At 41.4% G+C, this 22,207-nt stretch overlaps 1 protein-coding gene across 1 annotated transcript in view; it reads right to left on the bottom strand.

Moving 5' to 3' along the window:
* LOC133641826 (disintegrin and metalloproteinase domain-containing protein 10-like) overlaps positions 1-13,507 on the bottom strand; it is a 50,650-nt gene extending 37,143 nt beyond the window's left edge. Inside the window, exon 1 of the mRNA XM_062035871.1 lies at positions 13,324-13,507. Within this exon, the coding sequence (XP_061891855.1) occupies positions 13,324-13,390 (67 nt within the window). The 5' untranslated portion in view covers positions 13,391-13,507. The remainder of the gene's footprint in view (positions 1-13,323) is intronic.
* Positions 13,508-22,207: the final 8,700 nt, after the last annotated feature.

Below are 22,207 nucleotides of genomic sequence, written 5' to 3'. Positions count from 1 at the left end.
ATTAAATTTGGATACACGTAAGAGTAGTCAGTATACAGCAGTATAGATTTACTATCCACTGTAAATGACTCAACACAGCCATTATTGTCTAAATAGCTGGCAAACATGATGAGTACAAAGACAGTTGAGTCAATGTGGTGGCAGCATTTCAACATGTAATGTGACATTCTGAAGCAGAGCATGAACCCCTCCCACATGATAATGAGCAAAAACACACCTTCAACATGATAAGTGCCTCTGTGAACTTTGTGACGAAAATGAACGAGTATCCTAGACAGGTATGTCTTCAGACCTGAACCCAATTGACAACCTGATTTTTATTGGATAGTAAATTATCTACCCTGCTGTATACTGACTATTCTTACGTGACTCTTACGAGTCCTGGGCATGATGTTAAAGTGCATCCGGCAGTGGAGGCTCCTCTATGGGGTCTTTGGGCACTAGGAGGTTAACCCCTTTACTACTGTTACCGCAGGTGGCCCTTGGCAAAGGCCTAGTACCTGACTGCCCCCTAGCCAGGGATACGGTGAAGACCTCAACGGCGGAGCAGGCGGAAGACGGTAGATTTAAGAACTACCACGACTGTGATGGCGGAAGAAGGCTGCAGCAGAAAAGGGTCCCCAGTCGTCTTGGACTCCATGCCACTGGACCCTGACCCGATTCTGTCAAAGATCGTGTGGTGACTGTCTGTGCACCAGTCTCCCCACGTTAAACTAAGTCACGCAAAGGCATCCTCCAAAAAGGGATACACCCCTTCCAGGAGGATCGTCATACTCGTTCAAGTGACCGCCAATGATGATGATACTGCTTTACAAGTTGTACACCGACTACTCTAAATTATATCTAATTTTAATTTGTATTACTGTCTTTTGAGAAGATACAATAAAATGGTTGCTTAATGTTAGGGGATGTACTCACATTTGTGACATTGTTATGGTTACTGTCCATTTTACCTACTGGCAAGTAGGGAAACAATAAAGGCTAATGTGGATCAATTCTGTTGTTATTTCTGTAACATGCTTGTTTTTTACAAGACAAGGTTTGTTAGCCTTGCGCTCAAGCCCCAACCTGTTTCTGTGCAGATTGCATATATACACTCAAGTACACATAATTGTGTTATACATATTATATGCACTCAAATTAGGGCTGGGCAATTGTATGATCGGTATCATTGATGGCGATTAATTTGAGTTCCATCACGGTGATCAACTGTTAGGGTATTTCCTTGATAAAACCTGGCGGAACTGTGTTAGAAGTTACTGCAGTAGTAAACAGTATGGAAGCAATGATGCTTGGTATAATCCTGCACGGAACAATCCACTTTTATTGACTGTGATCCTGTGTGTGTCTGTGAATGTGTGTGATTATGTACGTTTGCATGTGTTTTTGTGAAAGTTATTGTGTCCGTGAATGTGTGCGACCATCCCGTTCCACCGCGCAAAAATCAGGCTCTTCAAAACCTAATTAATGTTCATTCGGCCCTGTGCCTCTATCCCTTACACAGCTCGGAAGTGCAGTCCAGAATAACAAAATAAAAAAATACGACTAACACTAGCATAGAAGTTGAAACATTTGGAAGGAGCAGCGGATTTAGTGACAGGCACCAGTGATCCTGCCCTGAATGTGGACTTGCAAGCACTCACACAAGTCTTTATTAGTCCCCACTGGGAGAATAAACAAACCCACTAATTTAATCAGAATAAGGCATTTTTACCCCTAAATATTTTTAATCAGAATTTTTCTTAATGTGTCTGCAAAGATCAAACTCCTCTGATATAACATGTACTAAAAACTCTGCATACAGAAACTTTGTGTCGTTTTTGTTTGTTTGTTGATAAAACATTATTTTCCTGAAATAATCATTAAACTTGTTTTATTTGTATGTACACATTATTTTACAGTACATCAAATTCAAACTGCACTTTAATGTAATTTTATTCAACATATGCTACAGAATTTGAGTTATAAAAAACTCCAAAATATGCGTCACCGCTTGCCGTGCACTGGTGAGAAGCACTAATGTATACGAGTAATTAAAGAATTACCATTTGAAAGTGTTGTTTAGTAAATGTTAACTTGAAGTAAAAGTCTTAAAGTATGCACTACACCAGTGATACTTTGTTTACTGCAGAATGCACTTTTTGATGACAACCAAAGTAACAAAAGAACCTTGAGAGGGAAAAAAAACTTGTCTTTACTCCCACAAATTGTAGCGAAAAAGAAGTAAAACCGTGGCCCTAAAACAAAAGGTACGGACAGGTGCATGTGGTTACCTGTACTGTTGCAATTCTAGTAAGCACAATTATATATACGAACAAAATGACAGTTGTCAGCTGCATATATTACCTAAATCAAACATGGCGGGAATGTCTGTTACAAGATATGGCAATAGTAAACAGTATGGATGCAACGGTACTTGCTATAATCCTGCACAGACGGGACCATCCGACTTGAAAGTATCAACATAGTGGAAAAACAAGTTGCCTCTATATTGAAGCTATTATCATACATATCTGATTTACGACACCTAAAGACTTCCAAAGTTTGCGAATAAATAAATATGATCAAAATAGTATCAATCTCTCTGTGATTACCGAGCCTTTGAAGAGATAATGAGGAAGCCAGACACGTCATCGCGTGACGTAGTGGTAGGGACCGCAGGATCCCTTCCCTACCAAAAACAATGCAAATCGTGCAGACTTTGTGAGAGCCAATAACGATTACTTTGGGCAAAATTATGATCCAGAACCTTATATTGCCAATGCTGAATATAAGGAGAATGAGCTGCAAGTTTTAGAAGCTCTGCTAAACAAATCCATCTTTAATGAAACACTATAGCATCATGTAGCAGTATTGCTAAGTGCTAAACAAGAAATACAAACTACAAACATAATAAAATGATAGCTTTCTGTAGAATGTCTTCTCTTACTTTGATGACAACTGATATGATGTACATCTTCACATTTAGATGAACAATTAATCATGATGCACACGTAGGATTAACAAGGAAGTCTCCCTGCAGACACTGTCTTGGATGAATTTAATGTCACAGATGAACAGCTTCTAGAGTCAAAACTCCTATTATCCAGATGAGTGGCATAATCTAGAACCTATGTGTCAATGTCAAGGCCCGCGGGCCAGTACCGACCCGCAAATTATCTATGGCCCCCGGGTTGATATTTGATTAGCAGGCCACAGCCGCCTGCTGCTGTTTTGCACGCACCACTACTTTATCAGTGTTGGCACTAGGAAATTTCAAAATGGGGTCCCCATCAAGCCATAAAAATGGGGTCCCACTTTTTTGTAAGCGTTTTGAAAACAAATGATAAATGTATGCATTATCCTGTTATATCTCACATTCTATATTGTATTTTTGAAAAAGGTTGTCATAAACATTACTTGATTCAAACAAAAAAAATTATACAAAAGAAAACACATTTTATGCATACGTAAATTTATTCAGTTATAAACATTCATTCACTTTCTTCTTTCTTTCATGGATCTAAACTTTACCCTTGCCGGTATTTTTTTCTATATTTTTATTGTAATATTTTCAGAATGTGTCTATTTTTGGGCAAAGTAAGACAAAGAAAACATTCTGAAGTTGTCTTAATTTTTTTGTTTTAATGCCATTATTTTAATAGTCCGGCCCGCGTGTGCACAGATTTTCCTCCATGCAGCCCCTGAGCTAAAAAGAGTTTGACACCCCTGATCTAGAATAACTTTGACGAACCGAGATGCTATGATGCAAGAGCAGCAGTACATCACTGCGGCTCACAGTAAAGGCAGCAAGGGGCTACTTAGTTGTCTGTATCATTGCACCGCTAAGAAATCGTTTGTTCGCGTTAGAGCTTATAATAACAACATCGCTAATATTTAGTTAATATTCAGGTAATGATATGTATAAAGAGTATTGTTGGCGGGTTTTGGATGGTTATTTAGACAGTTTTGTAGGCAAAATAGAGAGCCCCCCATTGACTACATCGTTACCGGACTTGTTATGTATTTATTTAATCACGACTTAGAATGGGTTATAAATGGGTTATACTTGTATAGCACTTTTCTACCTTTTTTTTTAAGGAACTCAAAGCGCTTTGACACTATTTCCACATTCACACACTGATAGCGGGAGCTGCCATGCAAGGCGCTAACCAGGACCCATTAGGAGCAAGGGTGAAGTGTCTTGCTCAAGGACACAACAGACGTGACTAGGATGGTAGAAGGTGGGGATTGAACCAGTAACTCTCAGATTGCTGGCACGGCCACTCTCCCAACTTCGCCACGCCGTCCCCAGAATAAAAAAAATAAAAATAATTGTGATATTAATCGAGATCGGATGATATGAAAAAAATCATTGTGATCATTTTGTTTGCCATATTCCAAAACCCTAACTCAAATACAGTAGAATATTTTAACTGGCATAATGGCATCTATGGATGATAAAGTGACATGTTTTGATCATACAAGGGGGGTGTTGACTGTATGAAAGAGAGTATTATAAACAGGACAATGACCCAGTGCAGTATGTTTTCTTTAAAGCTTGTAAAGTACACGTAAGTGAAATGGATGCCGTCATCGGAGCTCAACAACAGCCCCCGGTGTCACAGTGTAATTATTTTTCCACATGAAGAGTGGGTGGTGGGCATGAAGCAGAATAATTCTCAAGCATCTCCACCCATTTCACCCATTGCTTCACACTCAAAAATAAGCGCAGATTCCATCTGCACACAGACACAACAATGTAACTCTTAAAAAATGTGCTTAGCAAAATGAGCGCCATGAAATACATGGCTGAGCACCACCCTGTTGTACATCACATTGTTGCAACACATCTTTAAAACCAGTGGGAGGTATTTTCAGTAAAGGGAGTATGTAATTAGGCCTGACTAGAGCTAGAGAAGCAGAACTAGCATTGTTCAGTGTAACAATGTAACAAAAAGATGGTACAAGTAGATAGACCAAGCTTAAGCTACTTTACCGCTCATGAGCATTATGAAAAATTTAAGTGCTAACGGTAAATTTTTTATTGAGGTGAGTATACTGTAAGAAGTGAAAGCAGGGACGCTCTTAGAACATTCTAATTTGTACAAACAAGAGGTATATTTCCTATTTCATGTACATCATTTACTAAACTCACATGAAGGTTCACAATAACAAGCTGATACATTCATTACAAACCATTTGACTTTGTTGTAATGCTAGTTGATACCATGCAGCGGGTGATTAATTCATAATATTGTTTAATATTTGTTTTTTGACAATATATCAGAACATATAATTGTATGTAAATAACCAAAGCAAAGACTATTTTAGAGTGTATCGCCATTTGATCTCTTAACTTGTTTTTATTATCTACTCTTTGCATTTTACTGAGTTGTTCTTAATTTTGTTTAATTTATGTTGTTTTTATTTGCATTTTGACAGACATTGTTTTTAAAGTGCATGCTATACAAATAAAGTGGATGGGGGGTTCTGTATAACGGCGAAAGATATTAGCTGAATAATATTCATGCTGTTTTTTTACTAGCATGAATAACGCGGTTTGTTTTTCTCGTAATGAGTAATCTAACTATAGTCGTCCCTCACCACACGGTGCTTCAAATATTCTAGCTTCACCACATCACAGATTTCTTTTTTCAAACATATTTTCTTAATTTTTTGCCTACATTAAGCATTTCTAGGAATAAAAGTGGCTATATGAACTTAAAATATCAATACTACAGTAGCATAGGTTCTTGGCAAAGACGGACGCACTCCCTCCCCTCTTCATGTCTCCCCAGCTTGCTTCCTTGTTTTGTCTTGTCTTAACTTTCTTGTTGCCTATTTTTACACTGCACTTCAAAATCTAAACAATGGAATTGATCAACTGGCCTCTTAAAGCATTTTACAAGATCACAGGTTCAGGGGAACCTGTCTGTCCTGTCGGAACAGTTGTTTCTGGACAGACGACGGACTCTTGGGAGAAGCAGAGTGCCGCGTGCCTGGCAACCCTTTCAGTCGAGGACGCAGACGATATCTACATATTCCGAATCATGAAAACAGGACATCTGCTGATTGGAGTAAGCGTTGCCCTGTATCGACAAATTGGAAGATGCTTCCAGTCATTCAAGGCACCCGAGAGTTGCCACAAATGATTGGAGGATGCGGGCAGAACTATGGACACTCACTCACTTTTGTGATTTTGGCTAACATCAGACCATCTGCCCTGCAGGATAAATTTGAGGACCAGAAATATGCAATTAAGAGTCAAAAACTTTTAAATTTGTTCTCACTCTCAAACACAAACATTCTAATCTTGTTTTTCAAGATTAGCAGCCAGTTTTCACTGGCTGCGACTTCGCAAAGTTGTTTGCTTCAAGATTTTCCTTGAGGACAGTGCAGCGAAGACAAAACAAACTCCTTCCTGGAAAAATAAACTGTGTTCCTTTGACACCGCTTGCAGAATGACTCCAAGGCCTATTTAACACACACAACGGAGCAGCGCCCGAGTGGCTGGATGCCTGCCCCCGCCCCTCCTGTTGCAAGACTTGTGGTTTCCGTGTAAAATGTTTCTGTGGACTTATCGGTTCGGGAATTTTTTTCTCATCCCAAGTCTGTGCCCCCTCCCCCATAGGAGCCCAGTCTGAGATCGACCTTTTTTTTTTAACTCATCCTTCACCAGCGTCTAACTTTTACCCCAGTTTAAGACCGCCGTTAAGTGGAGACCCATCACCGTTCTTGTTATGTCTCCTGTACAATGTTTATTTGTCTAATCTTGAATGGGTTTGTGGTGAAAATTAAAATGTTGTTGTACTTGTGCAATGACAGCAAAATTAATACATTGTTGTGTCCACTGATTGGCTCAGCCTCTGGCACCATTACTATATTGGATTAAAATGAGCGTAAAGGTGATCAAACAATATTAATGTGTGTCTATTAGGACTCTAACAACATTGAAAAATATATTTAGATGGTCATAAACAGGTTTTGTATGCTCTAACTATGAACATATTCACCTTATAATAAATTATTTGTACTGCGTGTAAATTCTTTCACGTAATCACTTTTACACCGTTACCATACATCTAACATAACTTGGCACGCTACTTTTGGGGTGGTTGTGTTGATGTCAACAAGACAGCAACAGAAGACCAGCAAGTCAATTTCAGCAAGTAACTATTTACTAGTGCAAGCAACCACCACACACACAAACACGCACAAACACAATTACTACTACAGAGAAATAAACAACAATACATTGAAGTGATGAATTCTGCAATCCTACAATACCCAGTTTGTGGACAAGGAGAGACAAACCCATTGACTCGCGTTCAATAGCTTTACTATCAACGAACACGTTTACATGTGGTAACATGTCCTTCCAGTCAGTAACTCACTCACTCACTCACTGCCCGCTTACTACCAATGCTGAGCAAACAGTTATGCTCTGAGTGCAACATCCCTGACATCACACGTCACTTTGCAACAGGAACCGTCTTTTAGAGGTGCGCTCTGCTCTCTTGAAACATTTGTCAACTGCATATGTCATATATTTGAAAGTTTTTTTTAAAAGTCACATGAATTACTTTCCCTCATAATTAACTACATCTGATAAAGAGTAATTAAGTTAAATTACCTTTTTGAAAAAGTAAGGAGTATATGTAATTGAATACTTCTAAAAAGTAATTTCCCCAACATTGTTTAGTAGTATTTACTAGTAGAATAACTATGAAATTAACTGTTAAATAGTGAAAAATGACTTAGGTCGGCAACTGTTATGAGGAAATAGTTATAAAAGAACACTTCATTCATAAAGAATGCTAAAGAGCAGGTGGCTCCAGGGAACATATACGCCTTTTAAAAAAATTTTTTAAAAAAATCGGATGTAATGATCATGTAAAAAGCAAAAAACACGAACAGAAAATGTACAAAACATTTTCTCAAAAGGAGGAATACAATTTTAGGGATGAACAGAATATTGAAAATTTTCATGCATTTCAGTGGCCTTGTGGTTAGAGTGTCCGCCATAAGATCGGTAGGTCGTGAGTTCAAACCCCGGTCGAGTCATACCAAAGTAGGGCTGGGCGATATATCAATATATCACGGGTTTGTCTCTGTGCATTATAGAAAATGACTATATCGTGATATTCGAGTATACAGTACATTCTCACGCAGCCGCTTTTAGCTGCGGGCATTACACTGCATGCGTTTCCCACTCTTTCTTGTCTCTCCTTCTCACAGAGACGTAAACCAAGCGCACCTTCTTACACACGTCATGTGTGCAACGTCACACGCTCCCGCGGAGCAGAGAGGTAGCGACATGGTAATGTTAGCTGTGATGCAAACGGTGCGGTGGTTTGGTTTCAAGCGGGAATATGTTCAACATTTATGCGGCAAAATCGTTGCTACAAAAAGTAGCGGCACTGCTAATGTAGCATCATTTGAAAAGTCACCCGCTAGAGAATGAAGAGTGCTTGAAACTCGGCATGTCAACATCTCCGGCCGGTGCCACACCGAGCAACTATTTCCAGATCAACACCGTATGAAAAAGAAAAAAAAGTCAACAACAGAAGAAGATAACGTCCGCAGGAACCTATTATGCAGCTCATTTTTTATTTGACAGTTATTGAAATATCTTGTGTGACATCATGCACAAAAGTGCACTTTATTTGTTTTAAACTATTGTAGTGGCGTTCTGTACAAAAAGTAAACTTTAATTTAGTGGTGTTTTGATTTGTCATCTTGGTGACATCATTTACAAAAGTGCACTTATAGCTTGTTTTAAAATGTCTCTGTGACAATCTTGCACTTTCTGTTTTGAAATGACATGAATGTTTGTGCCACTGCTTAATAACTGTTTAATAAATACAGTTTTGGTAAATTGACTTAGTTGTGATTTCCCTCTCTGCATGAAAGTTGAAAAAATGAGCATATATTAATGCAGTATGAACAACAATGTTTTAAAGGCCTACTGAAATGATTTTTTAAAATTTAAACGGGAATAGCAGATCCATTCTATGTGTCATACTTGATCATTTCGCGATATTGCCATATTTTTGCTGAAAGGATTTAGTAGAGAAAATCGACGATAAAGTTCGCAACTTTTGCTCGCTGATAAAAAAAACGTTGCCTGTACCGGAAGTAGCGTGACGTCACAGGAGCTAGTATTCCTCACAATTCCCCGTTGTTTACAATGGAGCGAGAGATTCGGAGCGACAAAGCGACGATTACCCCATTAATTTGAGCGAGGATGAAAGATTCGTAGATGAGGAACATTACAGTGAAGGACTGGAGAGGCAGTGATGGACGTATCTTTTTTCGCTCTGACCGTAACTTAGGTACAAGCTGGCTCATTGGATTCCACACTCTCTCCTTTTTCTATTGTGGATCACGGATTTGTATTTTAAACCACCTCGGATACTATATCCTCTTGAAAATGAGAGTCGAGAACGCGAAATAGACATTTAAAGTGACTTTTATCTCCACGACAATACATCGGTGACACACTTAGCTACTGAGCTAACGTGATAGCATCGTTCTCAAATGAAGATAGAAACAAAATAAATAAATCCCTGACTGGAAGGATAGACAGAAGATCAACAATACTATTAAACCATGTACATGTAACTACACGGTTAAAAAATTCTCAGCCTGGTAAGGCTTAACAATGCTGTTGCTAACGACGCTAAGGCTAATTTAGCAACTTAGCAACCGGACCTCACAAAACTATGATAAAAACATTAGCGCTCCACCTACGCCAGCCAGCCCTCATCTTCCCGTCAACAGCCGTGCTCACCTGCGTTCCAGCGATCAACGGCGCGACGAAGGACTTCATCCGTGGGTTTGGCGGCAAGCATCGGCTAGGCGTAGTAAGTAGTCCTTGTTGTGTTGCTGTAAGTATTGTACTTAGCCGCTAATACACCGATCGATCCCACCTACAACGTTCTTCTTTGCAGCCTCCATTGTTCATTAAACAAATTGCAAAAGATTCACCAACACAGATGTCCAGAATACTGTGGAATTTTGTCGAAGAAAACAAGAGGTTTCTGTATCGGGTTCGATGGGGTCCAACCACTTCCGTGGATTTTGTGACGTCACACGCATTAATCATATCCAAAGAAGTTTTTCAACCGGAAGTGTGGCGGGAATTTTAAAATTGCACTTTATAAGTTAACCCGGCCGTATTGGCATGTGTTTCAATGTTAAGATTTCATCATTGATATATAAACTATCAGACTGCGTGGTCGGTAGTAGTGGGTTTCAGTAGGCCTTTAATGTAGACACATAGAATCACCATAATGCTGTGATTATATGCATCAGGTGTTCATTCAAGGCTAAGGCAAAATATCGAGATATATATCGTGTATCGTGACATGGCCTAAAAATATTGCGATATTAAAAAAAGGCCATATCGCCCAGCCTTATACCAAAGACTATAAAATGGGACCCATTGCTTCCCTGCTTGGCACTCAGCATCAAGGGTTGGAATTGGGGGGTTAAATCACCAAAAGCTCACTGCTCCCCTCACCTCCCAGATGGTGGAACAAGGGGATGGGTCAAATACAGAGGTTAATTTTACCACACGTAGTGTGTATGTGACAATCATTGGTACTTTAACTTTAACTGTTATGAGGAAATAATTACAAAATAACTTTTCATTCATAAAGAGTGCTTAAGGAAAGAGCATACAAACGTCTTTTTTAAAAAAAACAAAAAAACGTATGTAATGATCATGTAAAAAGCAAAAAACACTTTAACAGAAAATGTACATTCATTTTTCTCAACAGGAGGAATACAATTTTAGGGATAAACAGAATATTGAACATTTTTATGCATTTAGTACATCAGTGTGTGGAATTAAACTATGGACTTGATCAGGTAAATAACTTAATGTATTAACTTTGGTCAGTTTAAGAAGTATAATAAGCATATGGTATTCACCAAGTATAACTGTGGAAGCCTGATAATAATATAAGACACTTTCATGGGACAAGGATGGAATCAGAAAAGCTTTTCTTCTTCCTACTCCTTTTTGGACATGTCTAATTGTTAAAAACACATGAATTACTTCCCCTCATAATTAACCACATCTGATAAAGAGTAATTAGGTTATATTACCTTATTGGGAATGTAACCAGTAACTGTAATTGAATACTTATAAAAAATAATTTCCCCTACATTGTTTACTAGTATTTACTAGTAGAATAACTATGGAATTAACTGTTGAATAGTGAAAAATGACTTAAGTTGGCAACTGTTATGAGGAAATAGTTATAAAAGAAAACTTCACTCATAAAGAATGCTAAAAAGCACATTTATAAAAATGCAATCGGATGTAACGATCATGTAAAAAGCAAAAAACATTTTAACAGAAAATGTACATACATTTTTCTCAACAGGAGGAACACAATTTTAGGGATAAACAGAATATTGAACATTTTATGCATTTAGTACATCAGTGTGTGGAATTAAACTATGGAATTGATTAGGTAAATAACTTAATGTACTAACTTTGGTCAGTTTAAGAAGTATAATAAGCATATGGTATTCACCAAGTATAACTGTGGAAGCCTGATAATAATGTAAGACACTTTCATGGGACAAGGATGGAATCAGAAAAGCTTTTCTTCTTCCTACTCCTTGTTGGACATGTCTAATTGTTAAAACACATGAATTACTTCCCTTCATAATTAACCAAATCTGATAAAGAGTAATGAAGTTAAATTACCTTTTTGGGAAAGTAACCAGTAACTGTAATTGAAGACTTATAACAAGTAATTTCCCCTACATTGTTTACTAGTATTTACTAGTAGAATAACTATGGAATTAACTGTTAAATAGTGAAAGATTACTTAAGTTGGCAACTGTTATGAGGAAATAGTTATAAAAGAACACTTCACTCATAAAGAATGCTAAAGAGCTCATTAAAAATATTTGAATCGGATGTAATGATCATGTAAAAAGCAGAAAACACTTTAACAGAAAATGTACATTAATTTTTCTCAACAGGAGGAATACAATTTTAGGGATAAACAGAATATTGAACATTTGTATGCATTTAGTACATCAGTGTGTGGAATTACACAATGGAATTGATTAGGTAAGGAACTTAATGTATTAACTTTGGTCAGTTTAAGAAGTATAATAAGCATATGGTATTCACCAAGTATAACTGTGGAAGCCTGATAATAATATAAGACACTTTCATGGGACAAGGATGGAATCCGAAAAGCTTTTCTTCTTCCTACTCCTTTTTGTACATGTCTAATTGTTAAAAACACATGAATTACTTCCCCTCATAATTAACCAAATCTGATAAAGAGTAATTAAGTTAAATTACCTTATTGGGAATGTAACCAGTAACTGTAATTGAATACTTGTAAAAAGTAATTTCCCCTACATTGTTTACTAGTATTTATTTACTAGTAGAATAACTATGGAATTAACTGTTGAATAGTGAAAAATGACTTAAGTTGGCAACTGTTATGAGGAAATAGTTATAAAAGAAAACTTCACTCATAAAGAATGCTAAAAAGCACATTTATAAAAATGTAGTCGGATGTAACGATCATGTAAAAAGCAAAAAACATTTTAACAGAAAATGTACATTAATTTTTCTCAACAGGAGTAATACAATTTTGGAGATAAATAGAATATTGAAAATGTTTATGCATTTAGTACATCAGTGTGTGGAATTAAACTATGGACTTGATTAGGTAAGGAACTTAATGTATTAACTTTTGTCAGTTTAAGAAGTATAATAAGCATATGGTATTCACCAAGTATAACTGTGGAAGCCTGATAATAATACAAGACACTTTCATGGGACAAGGATGGAATCAGAAAAGCTTTTCTTCTTCCTACTCCTTTTTGGACATGTCTAATTGTGTGATTGTTCACTGTGATGTACATTTGTCTAACGTTCTCCAAAGTATTACATTAAATGATATCAACTGAGCCGTTAGTTAGCATACAGCTAAAAGGTACGATACAGCCCAGTCGGCATCTCTTATCTACCCACAACAATGGAAGTCGGCTCTATTGACAAGGCAACACAACATAAACCTCATGACAGCACGCAGGACGACACGACACATACGGTTTCGTTTAAACACGTCATTCTGAAACCACGGCAAACGGTCTGCCGAGCGTTTTTTCGGAGCGACAATACGGCGAAAAGGGTGCAGTCCCCTTCATAACAAGCAGGCCGCTGCTTATCCTGAGCGTTAGCCGTGAAGCTAGTTAGCCCTCTATGCTAACCCTTATCCACATATTTAACACAACTTGTGCCCTTTTTTTCCCCCCCAGGCGCCAAAAAAAAAACCCAAAAAACGCCGCGCTCACCTTGAGTGGAGTTTAGCAAGTAGACGAAGAGGACAACTTTGAGAAGCAGCATATCTGGTAGATCCATTATTAACACATTGATGCCGTTTGCACTTTATTGTCCTACTTAGATAGGCGCAGACGCCCTGTGTGTTTATTGCAGCTTCCTCTCGTCGCCCTGTGGTCGCCCCCTCTCTCCGGCGCGGTGACGTCACACGCAGCGCAGTTGCTATAGCCCCTCCCCCCGAATGCAGCCAGGGTTCCGGTCACTTTATTAGGCACACTTGCACAATTTCATCATATCAAAAAAAAACAAAAACATTAACAACCTCGAGAGTATTAATTTAATATATATATTATTGTTTTACAGTTTTCACTTCATTACTTTTTGTTTATATTTTCAAAAACATCTATCCACACAGCAGTGGCGGGCCGTGCGTTTCCCACCTAGGCTTTCAGTGATGTCCGACTTCAATGATTACCTCTCAAAACACCATCATTTATGTCAGCACATGACCATTGCTGGATAAAATACTATAGTTAAAGTTGAAGTACCAATGATTGTCACACACACACTAGGTGTGGCGAAATTATTCTCTGCATTTGACCCATCACCCTTGATCACCCCCTGGGAGGTGAGGGGAGCAGTGGGCAGCAGCACGAGAATCATTTTTGGTGATTTAACCCCCAATTCCAACCCTTAATGCTGAGGTAATGGGTCCCATTGTTATAGTCTTTGGTATGACTCGGCCGGGGTTTGAACTCACAACCAGAGGTGGGTAGAGTAGCCAGAAATTGTACTCAAGTAAGACTACTGTTACTTTAGAGATTTATTACTCAAGTAAAAGTAAGGAGTAGTCACCCAAATATTTACTTGAGTAAAAGTAAAAAGTATGTTGTGAAAAAACTACTCAAGTACTGAGTAACTGATGAGTAACCTGTTCGTTTAATGATGACGGCAACAAATAATGCACAAAAACATAAAAATAGCAATGAGCAAATTCAGAGCCAGGAATATCTCTTAAGCAACTAAAACAATAATATATATTAAATAATAATGCATTGACATAAAAAAAATTAAGGCAAATTGAGCCGCAATAACTTAACAGCACCATAGGCTCAGTGGGCAGAGATTACAAAGGAAAATAACAAGTTAGCCTTTACGCAAACCATAAACTGATAGGTGTGGGCTGCATCTGGGAACACACTGATTGGTGTTTCTATGCATGCGTGTGTGTGTGTGTGTGTGTGTGTGTGTGTGTGTGTGTGTGTGTGTGTGTGTGTGTGTGTGTGTGTGTGTGCGACTGTGCGTGTGTGTGTGTCTATGAGGCTGCAGTGCGTTAATAAATGTCCCCACACGATGTACATTTGACAGTGATTCATAGCAGGCAAGCTAACATCAGCCTACGGTGACAGCCAAAATATCTACTAACGTTACTTACCGCGATGTGCTTCCTCAAATTTGACGTTGAGTTCATGTTGTTGTTTGCCGCTGAAACTTTATGTGCAGTTAATCACGTGACCGCCTGGCTCTGTTTGATTGGTGAAACGGAGTCAAACGTCACCAGTGACTGTATTTGATTGGTGAAACGCAGGCATGCCATAGATCCTCCTTTGAAGGTCTGTCTGATAAACCAAAACAAACAAAGCGTGCATTAACACATCGATAAAAATCAGTAGCGAGTAGCGAGCTGAATGTAGATAAATGGAGCGGAGTAAAAGTAGCGTTTCTTCTCTATAAATATACTCAAGTAAAAGTAAAAGTATGTTGCATTAAAACTACTCTTAGAATTACAATGTATCCCAAAAGTTACTCAAGTAGATGTAACGGAGTAAATGTAGCGCGTTACCTCTGCTCACAACCTACCAATCTCAGGGCGGACACTCTAACCACTAAGCCACTGAGTAAGTAACATACAGATACAGATACAGATACAGATACAGAAACACATTTACGCACTACTGGGCATTGTACAAAACGAGTTATTTACTGGCGCATTTAAAAATCAATAAACCCGCATCAGCAATTCAAACAATCAATCAATGTTTACTTATATAGCCCTAAATCACGATTGTCTCAAAGGGCTGCACAAGCCACAACGACATCCTCTGCTCAGATCCCACATCAGGGCAAGAAAAAAACTCAACCCAATGGGATGACAATGAGAAACCTTGGAGGGGACCACAGATCCCCCCCTGACGACCGGTGCAATGGACATCGAGTGGATCTAGCATTTTAAAACATGTTAAAATTACACATATCTTATGTCATACTGTCAAAATTAAAATTGCAAAAAACATTCTAAACGTGAAAAAATAAAGAAATAAAATATCTGAACTCACATTTCATCGCCGGGACAGCCTCATCTCACGAGTTGTAGTTTCTCTTTAAATATCCTTCTTGAAAATTTCCTTGCAAATATATGTGTTGTCTTGTCTAATCATAAAAGATGCAGACGAGGCGTGTTGGCTGACTTCTTAAAGTTTACTCCACAGCGTGCTCATCAAAAACATCCTGCTGCCGGCATGGCTACATTCAACAACCTAAACGGGGCTACTACTGCATGCTCTTCACTACTGTGGCATGCTGGATAATAGAGTTCTTATGTGACCTGGCTCATCCATCCATCCATCCATTTTCTACCGCTTGTCCCTTTCAGGGTCGCGGGGGGTGCTGAAGCCTATCTCAGCTGCATTCGGGCGGAAGGCGGGGTACACCCTGGACAAGTCGCCACCTCATCACAGGGCCAACACAGATAGACAGACAACATTCACACTCACATTCACTTAACATCACAATATATATCTACCTTAGGCCATCTAGAAGGCCTTACTGACAACAACGCGTGATCTGATTGGCTATTGCAATTGTCTATCACTGTATGTCCCCGTTCACTTACAGTACACGGACGCATTGTTGATTCTCAAGGCCCCGGGCAGATTTGGTACAGCATGGCAACATAAACTAGCTGAATTCTGATTGGATAAAAACTCTATAACCTAAAAACAACAGCGCTGGAAGGAGCATAATATGACATGAAGAGAATATGAATACTTTTAGATATTCAGGGAAAGTAAATTAAAAAATATTTTTCTCTTTAATTATAATCATTAAGACCTCAATGAAAAATAAAAACTATGTACCCAGATTTCCCTCGCCCGGACGCGGGTCACCGGGGCCCCCCTCTGGAGCCAGGCCCGGAGGTGGGGCACGATGGCGAGCGCCTTGTGGCTGGGCCTGTCCCCATGGGGCCCGGCCGGGCACAGCCCGAAGAGGCAACGTGGGTCCCCCCTCCAATGGGCTCACCACCCATAGCAGGGGTCATAGAGGTCGGGTGCGATGTGAGCTGGGTGGCAGCCGAAGGCAGGGCACTAGGCGGTCCGATCCTCGGCTACAGAAGCTAGCTCTTGGGACGTGGAACGACACCTCGCTGGGGGGGAAGGAGCCTGAGCTAGTGCGCGAGGTGGAGAAGTTCCGGCTAGACATAGTCGGACTCACTTCGACGCACAGCAAGGGCTCTGGAACCAGTTCTCTCGAGAGGGACTGGACTCTCTTCCACTCTGGCGTTGCCGGCAGTGAGAGGCGACGGGCTGGGGTGGCAATTCTTGTTGCCCCCCCGGCTGAGAGCCTGCATGTTGGAGTTCAACCCGGTGGACGAGAGGGTAGCTTCCCTCCGCCTTCGGGTGGAGGAACGGGTCCTGACTGTGGTTTGCGCTTACGCGCCAAACCGCAGCTCAGAGTACCCACCCTTTTTTGGATTCACTCGAGGGAGTACTTGAGAGTGCTCCCCCGGGTCATTCCCTCGTTCTACTGGGGGACTTCAACGCTCATGTTGGCAGCGACAGTGAAACCTGGAGAGGCGTGATTGGGAAGAATGGCTGCCCGGATCTGAACCTGAGCGGTGTTTTGTTATTAGACTTTTGTGCCCGTCACAGATTGTCCATAACGAACACCATGTTCAAACATAAGGGTGTCCATATGTGCACTTGGCACCAGGACACCCTAGGCCGCAATTCCATGATCGACTTTGTAGTTGTGTCGTCGGATTTGCGGCCTAATGTTTTGGACACTCGGGTGAAGAGAGGGGCGGAGCTTTCTACCGATCACCACCTGGTGGTGAGTTGGCTGCGATGGTGGGGGAGGATGCCGGACAGACCTGGCAGGCCCAAACGCATTGTGAGGGTTTGCTGGGAACGTCTGGCAGAGTCTCCTGTCAGAGAGAGTTTCAATTCCCACCTCCGGAAGAACTTTGAACATGTCACGAGGGAGGTGCTGGACATTGAGTCCGAATGGACCATGTTCCGCGCCTCTATTGTCGAGGCGGCTGATTGGAGCTGTTGCCGCAAGGTAGTTGGTGCCTGTCGTAATCCTAGAACCCGTTGGTGGACACAGGCGGTGAGGGATGCCGTCAAGCTGAAGAAGAAGTCCTATCGGGTTCTTTTGGCTCATAGGACTCCTGAGGAAGCGGACAGGTACCGACAGGCCAAGCGGTGTGCGGCTTCGTCGGTCGCGGAGGCAAAAACTCGGACATGGGAGGAGTTCGGGGAAGCCATGGAAAACGACTTCCGGACGGCTTCGAAGCGATTCTGGACCACCATCCGCCGCCTCAGGAAGGGGAAGCAGTGCACTATCAACACCGTGTATGGTAAGGATGGTGTTCTGCTGACCTCGACTGCGGATGTTGTGGATCGGTGGAGGGAATACTTCGAAGACCTCCTCAATCCCACCAACACGCCTTCCTATGAGGAAGCAGTGCCTGGGGAATCTGTGGTGGACTCTCCTATTTCTGGGGCTGAGGTTGCTGAGGTAGTTAAAAGCTCCTCGGTGGCAAGGCCCCGGGGGTGGATGAGATCCGCCCGGAGTTCCTTAAGGCTCTGGATGCTGTGGGGCTGTCTTGGTTGACAAGACTCTGCAGCATCGCGTGGACATTGGGGGCGGTACCTCTGGATTGGCAGACCGGGGTGGTGGTTCCTCTCTTTAAGAAGGGGAACCGGAGGGTGTGTTCTAACTATTGTGGGATCACACTCCTCAGCCTTCCCGGTAAGGTCTATTCAGGTGTGCTGGAGAGGAGGCTACGCCGGATAGTCGAACCTCGGATTCAGGAGGAACAGTGTGGTTTTCGTCCTGGTCGTGGAACTGTGGACCAGCTCTATACTCTCGGCAGGGTCCTTGAGGGTGCATGGGAGTTTGCCCAACCAGGCTACATGTGTTTTGTGGACTTGGAGAAGGCATTCGACCGTGTCCCTTTGGGAAGTCCTGTGGGGAGTGCTCAGAGAGTATGGAGTATCGGACTGTCTGATTGTGGCGGTCCGCTCCCTGTATGATCGGTGCCAGAGTTTGGTCCGCATTGCCGGCAGTAAGTCGGACACGTTTCCAGTGAGGGTTGGACTCCGCCAAGGCTGTTCATAATTTTTATGGACAGAATTTCTAGGCACAGTCAAGGCGTTGAGGGGATCTGGTTTGGTGGCTGCAGGATTAGGTCTCTGCTTTTTGCAGATGATGTGGTCCTGATGGCTTCATCTGGCCAGGATCTTCAGCTCTCACTGGATCGGTTCGCAGCTGAGTGTGAAGCGACTGGGATGAGAATCAGCACCTCCAAGTCCGAGTCCATGGTTCTCGCCCGGAAAAGGGTGGAGTGCCATCTCCGGGTTGCGGAGGAGACCCTGCCCCAAGTGGAGGAGTTCAAGTACCTCGGAGTCTTGTTCACGAGTGAGGGAAGAGTGGATCGTGAGATCGACAGGCGAATCGGTGCGGCGTCTTCAGTAATGCGGACGCTGTATCGATCCGCTGTGGTGAAGAAGGAGCTGAGCCGGAAGGCAAAGCTCTCAATTTACCAGTCGGTCTACGTTCCCATCCTCACCTATGGTCATGAGCTTTGGGTTATGACCGAAAGGACAAGATCACGGGTACAAGCGGCCGAAATGAGTTTCCTCCGCCGGGTGGCGGGGGTCTCCCTTAGAGATAGGGTGAGAAGCTCTGCCATCCGGGGGGAGCTCAAAGTAAAGCCACTGCTCCTCCACATCGAGAGGAGCCAGATGAGGTGGTTCGGGCATCTGGTCAGGATGCCACCCGAACGTCTCCCTAGGGAGGTGTTTAGGGCACGTCCGACCGGTAGGAGGCCACGGGGAAGACCCAGGACACGTTGGGAAGACTATGTCTCCCGGCTGGCCTGGGAACGCCTCGGGATCCCCCGGGAAGAGCTGGACGAAGTGGCTGGGGAGAGGGAAGTCTGGGTTTCCCTGCTTAGGCTGCTTCCCCCGCGACCCGACCTCGGATAAGCGGAAGAAGATGGATGGATGGATGGATATGATCATGATTTCTGGTTATGTTAGGCCAGCAGAGAAGGCCTTGCTGGCCCTGACGGCACACCACTGCTAGACAGCAGCACCACCATATCAGGCAGGGCAGTAACAGCATAGCACGCATAAGTAATTCGATAACAGATATTTGGAATAATAATTATGCATGAGGCAATATTATATGTATGATACAAAGGCAGAAAGTCATGTTATTATTGCACAATGTCCCTGTGGCCATCCCCATCTTCCATCTTTAGCCCTCCTTTTCAATACCATATATCAGGCGTGTCAAACGTTCGGCCCGGGGGCCGGATCAGGTTTTATCCGGCCTGCGGGATGAGTTTGCTAAGTATAAAAATTAACCTGAAATTTTGGAATGAAAGAAACAGCTGTTCGAAATGTGCCCACTGGATGTCGCAATCGCGATTCTTTATATCTTTGTAGATGATGCTATACAAAATAAACCACATGATGTTAGTACATTAGTCGAGGAAAATGATAAAACTACATAAATAACATACTGTAATTTCATTTTGATATGATCTTTTTATCTTGATAGATTGAAAATGAACACCAGTGAGTTGACTGATGAACATTATCACATCATTTATTCAGAAATAATAAATACCGCACGCAACATGTAAGTGTAAAACAAAACAACATTATGATTTATGATGTTTTTGTTCTATTTTTAAACAAAGAACACAATCTGAAGTTGTCTTTATTTTTAAGTTATCGTGCCGTGATTTTACCAGTCTGGCCCACTTGGGAGTAGATTTTTCTCTGTGTGTCCCCCGATCTAAAATGAGTTTGACACCCCTGCCATATGTCCTTATAAGGATGAGCTGCTGGAGCCTACCCCAGTCACAGGGCACCTAAATGTTAAGGTCTGGATACAAAGTAAATTCCACTCAGCATTTAGTTGTTCCTCATTTATCGCGGTCAAACGGTACCAGACATGAATCATTAATTGAATACAATATAGCAAGAGTATAAAGAACTGTTTACAACCTTCTAAATACACCTTTTAGTATTATGAGAGCCCACTAGACATGAGATAACACCATTTGGTCACCTTTACACGCTTTTAATCCAATATAGAAATGTTGCCAGAGGCCAGTCAATTAATGGCCGCAATACTAAACAGCACACTCTGATTGGTTTAGTCTCCTCTAGTTGCCAATACTCCTGTAGCTATTTTTATGCATGAAAATGCTTAAAGGGGAATTGCACTTTTAGGGGGGGGGAATTTCGCCTATCGTTCACAATCATTGTGAAAGACTGATTGATTGATTGATTGAAACTTTTATTAGTAGATTGCACAGTACAGTACATATTCCGTACAATTGACCACTAAATGGTAACACCCGAATAAGTTTTCAACTTGTTTAAGTTGGGGTCCACGTTAATCAATTCATGGACATGACGGATGTATTTTTTAATGCATTCCGACTCGTGAATAAAAGTAAACAAAAGTCAGCTTACAATGGAGCCAACGGGAGGTCCTCTAATCCGCCCATAAAACCCAGATAAAAAAAACATCTAAAAAGCGGCTACAATATACTCCATTTACATTTTGTGACTTGACTATCAACCAAGTACTAGAGATATTGTTATTATAAGTGCTAACACAAACTAGCTTGTTTGCCTATGTTGACATTGAGTGGTTAACTGTTTCAATTCCATCCATCCATCCATTTTCTACCGCTTGTCCCTTACGGAGTCGCGGGAGGTGCTGGAGCCTATCCCAGCTGCACACGGCACAAGGCGGGGTACACACCTGGACAGGTCATCAACTCATCACAGGGCCAACACAGATAGACAGACAACATGCACACTCACCTTCACACACTAGGGCCAATTTAGTGTTGCCAATCAACCTATCCCCAGGTGCATGTCTTTGGAGGTGGGAGGAACCCGGAGAACCATGTCATGGGGAGTCATGGGGAGAACATGCAAACTCCACACAGAAAGATCCCGAGCCCAGGATCAAACCCAGGACCTTTGTATTGTGAAGCACACGTACTAACTCCTGTACCACCGTGCTGCCCCTGTTTCAATTGAATTTATCACATTTATTCAGGATAGCCCTTTGAGATGCAGCATCTTGTTTTCAAGGGGGTCATAACACAAATACAGAAAAACATAAAACATACATTACAACAAAACACAATCAAACATAAACCAATAAACACACGGCTCTACCATTTTTACAGCACTTAGCATCACACCCGCTCACAAACACTTGCATAACAAACCATTGTAATCAATTAAAATACAATATCAGGAGCAACATAAACAACTTCAAATCAGAAAGAACAACTTGTTTGCAGGTTGGAAAATACATTAGATTTACAGATAAAATAAGAAGTAATGGACTTTTTAAGAACCGGAGAGATTATTCCAATCAGATGGGGCTTTGAACTTTTTCCCTATGAATTGTCGCTACTTTCCCTGCTCAGGGAAGTTAATTGTAGATCATAAATCATGCCTCTCACCTGGATAGTAAAAGGATGAGGATGTAATCCGACATGTTGTTACACTTTGACAGCCAATTTAAACCCTGAAATGAACGCTTGGTTCCACCCCCCGTTTTCTTCGTGAG

Source organism: Entelurus aequoreus, linkage group LG24 (assembly GCF_033978785.1).
Source record: "Entelurus aequoreus isolate RoL-2023_Sb linkage group LG24, RoL_Eaeq_v1.1, whole genome shotgun sequence".
NCBI lineage: Eukaryota > Metazoa > Chordata > Actinopteri > Syngnathiformes > Syngnathidae > Entelurus > Entelurus aequoreus.
This window is presented reverse-complemented; position numbering and strand designations above follow the sequence as displayed.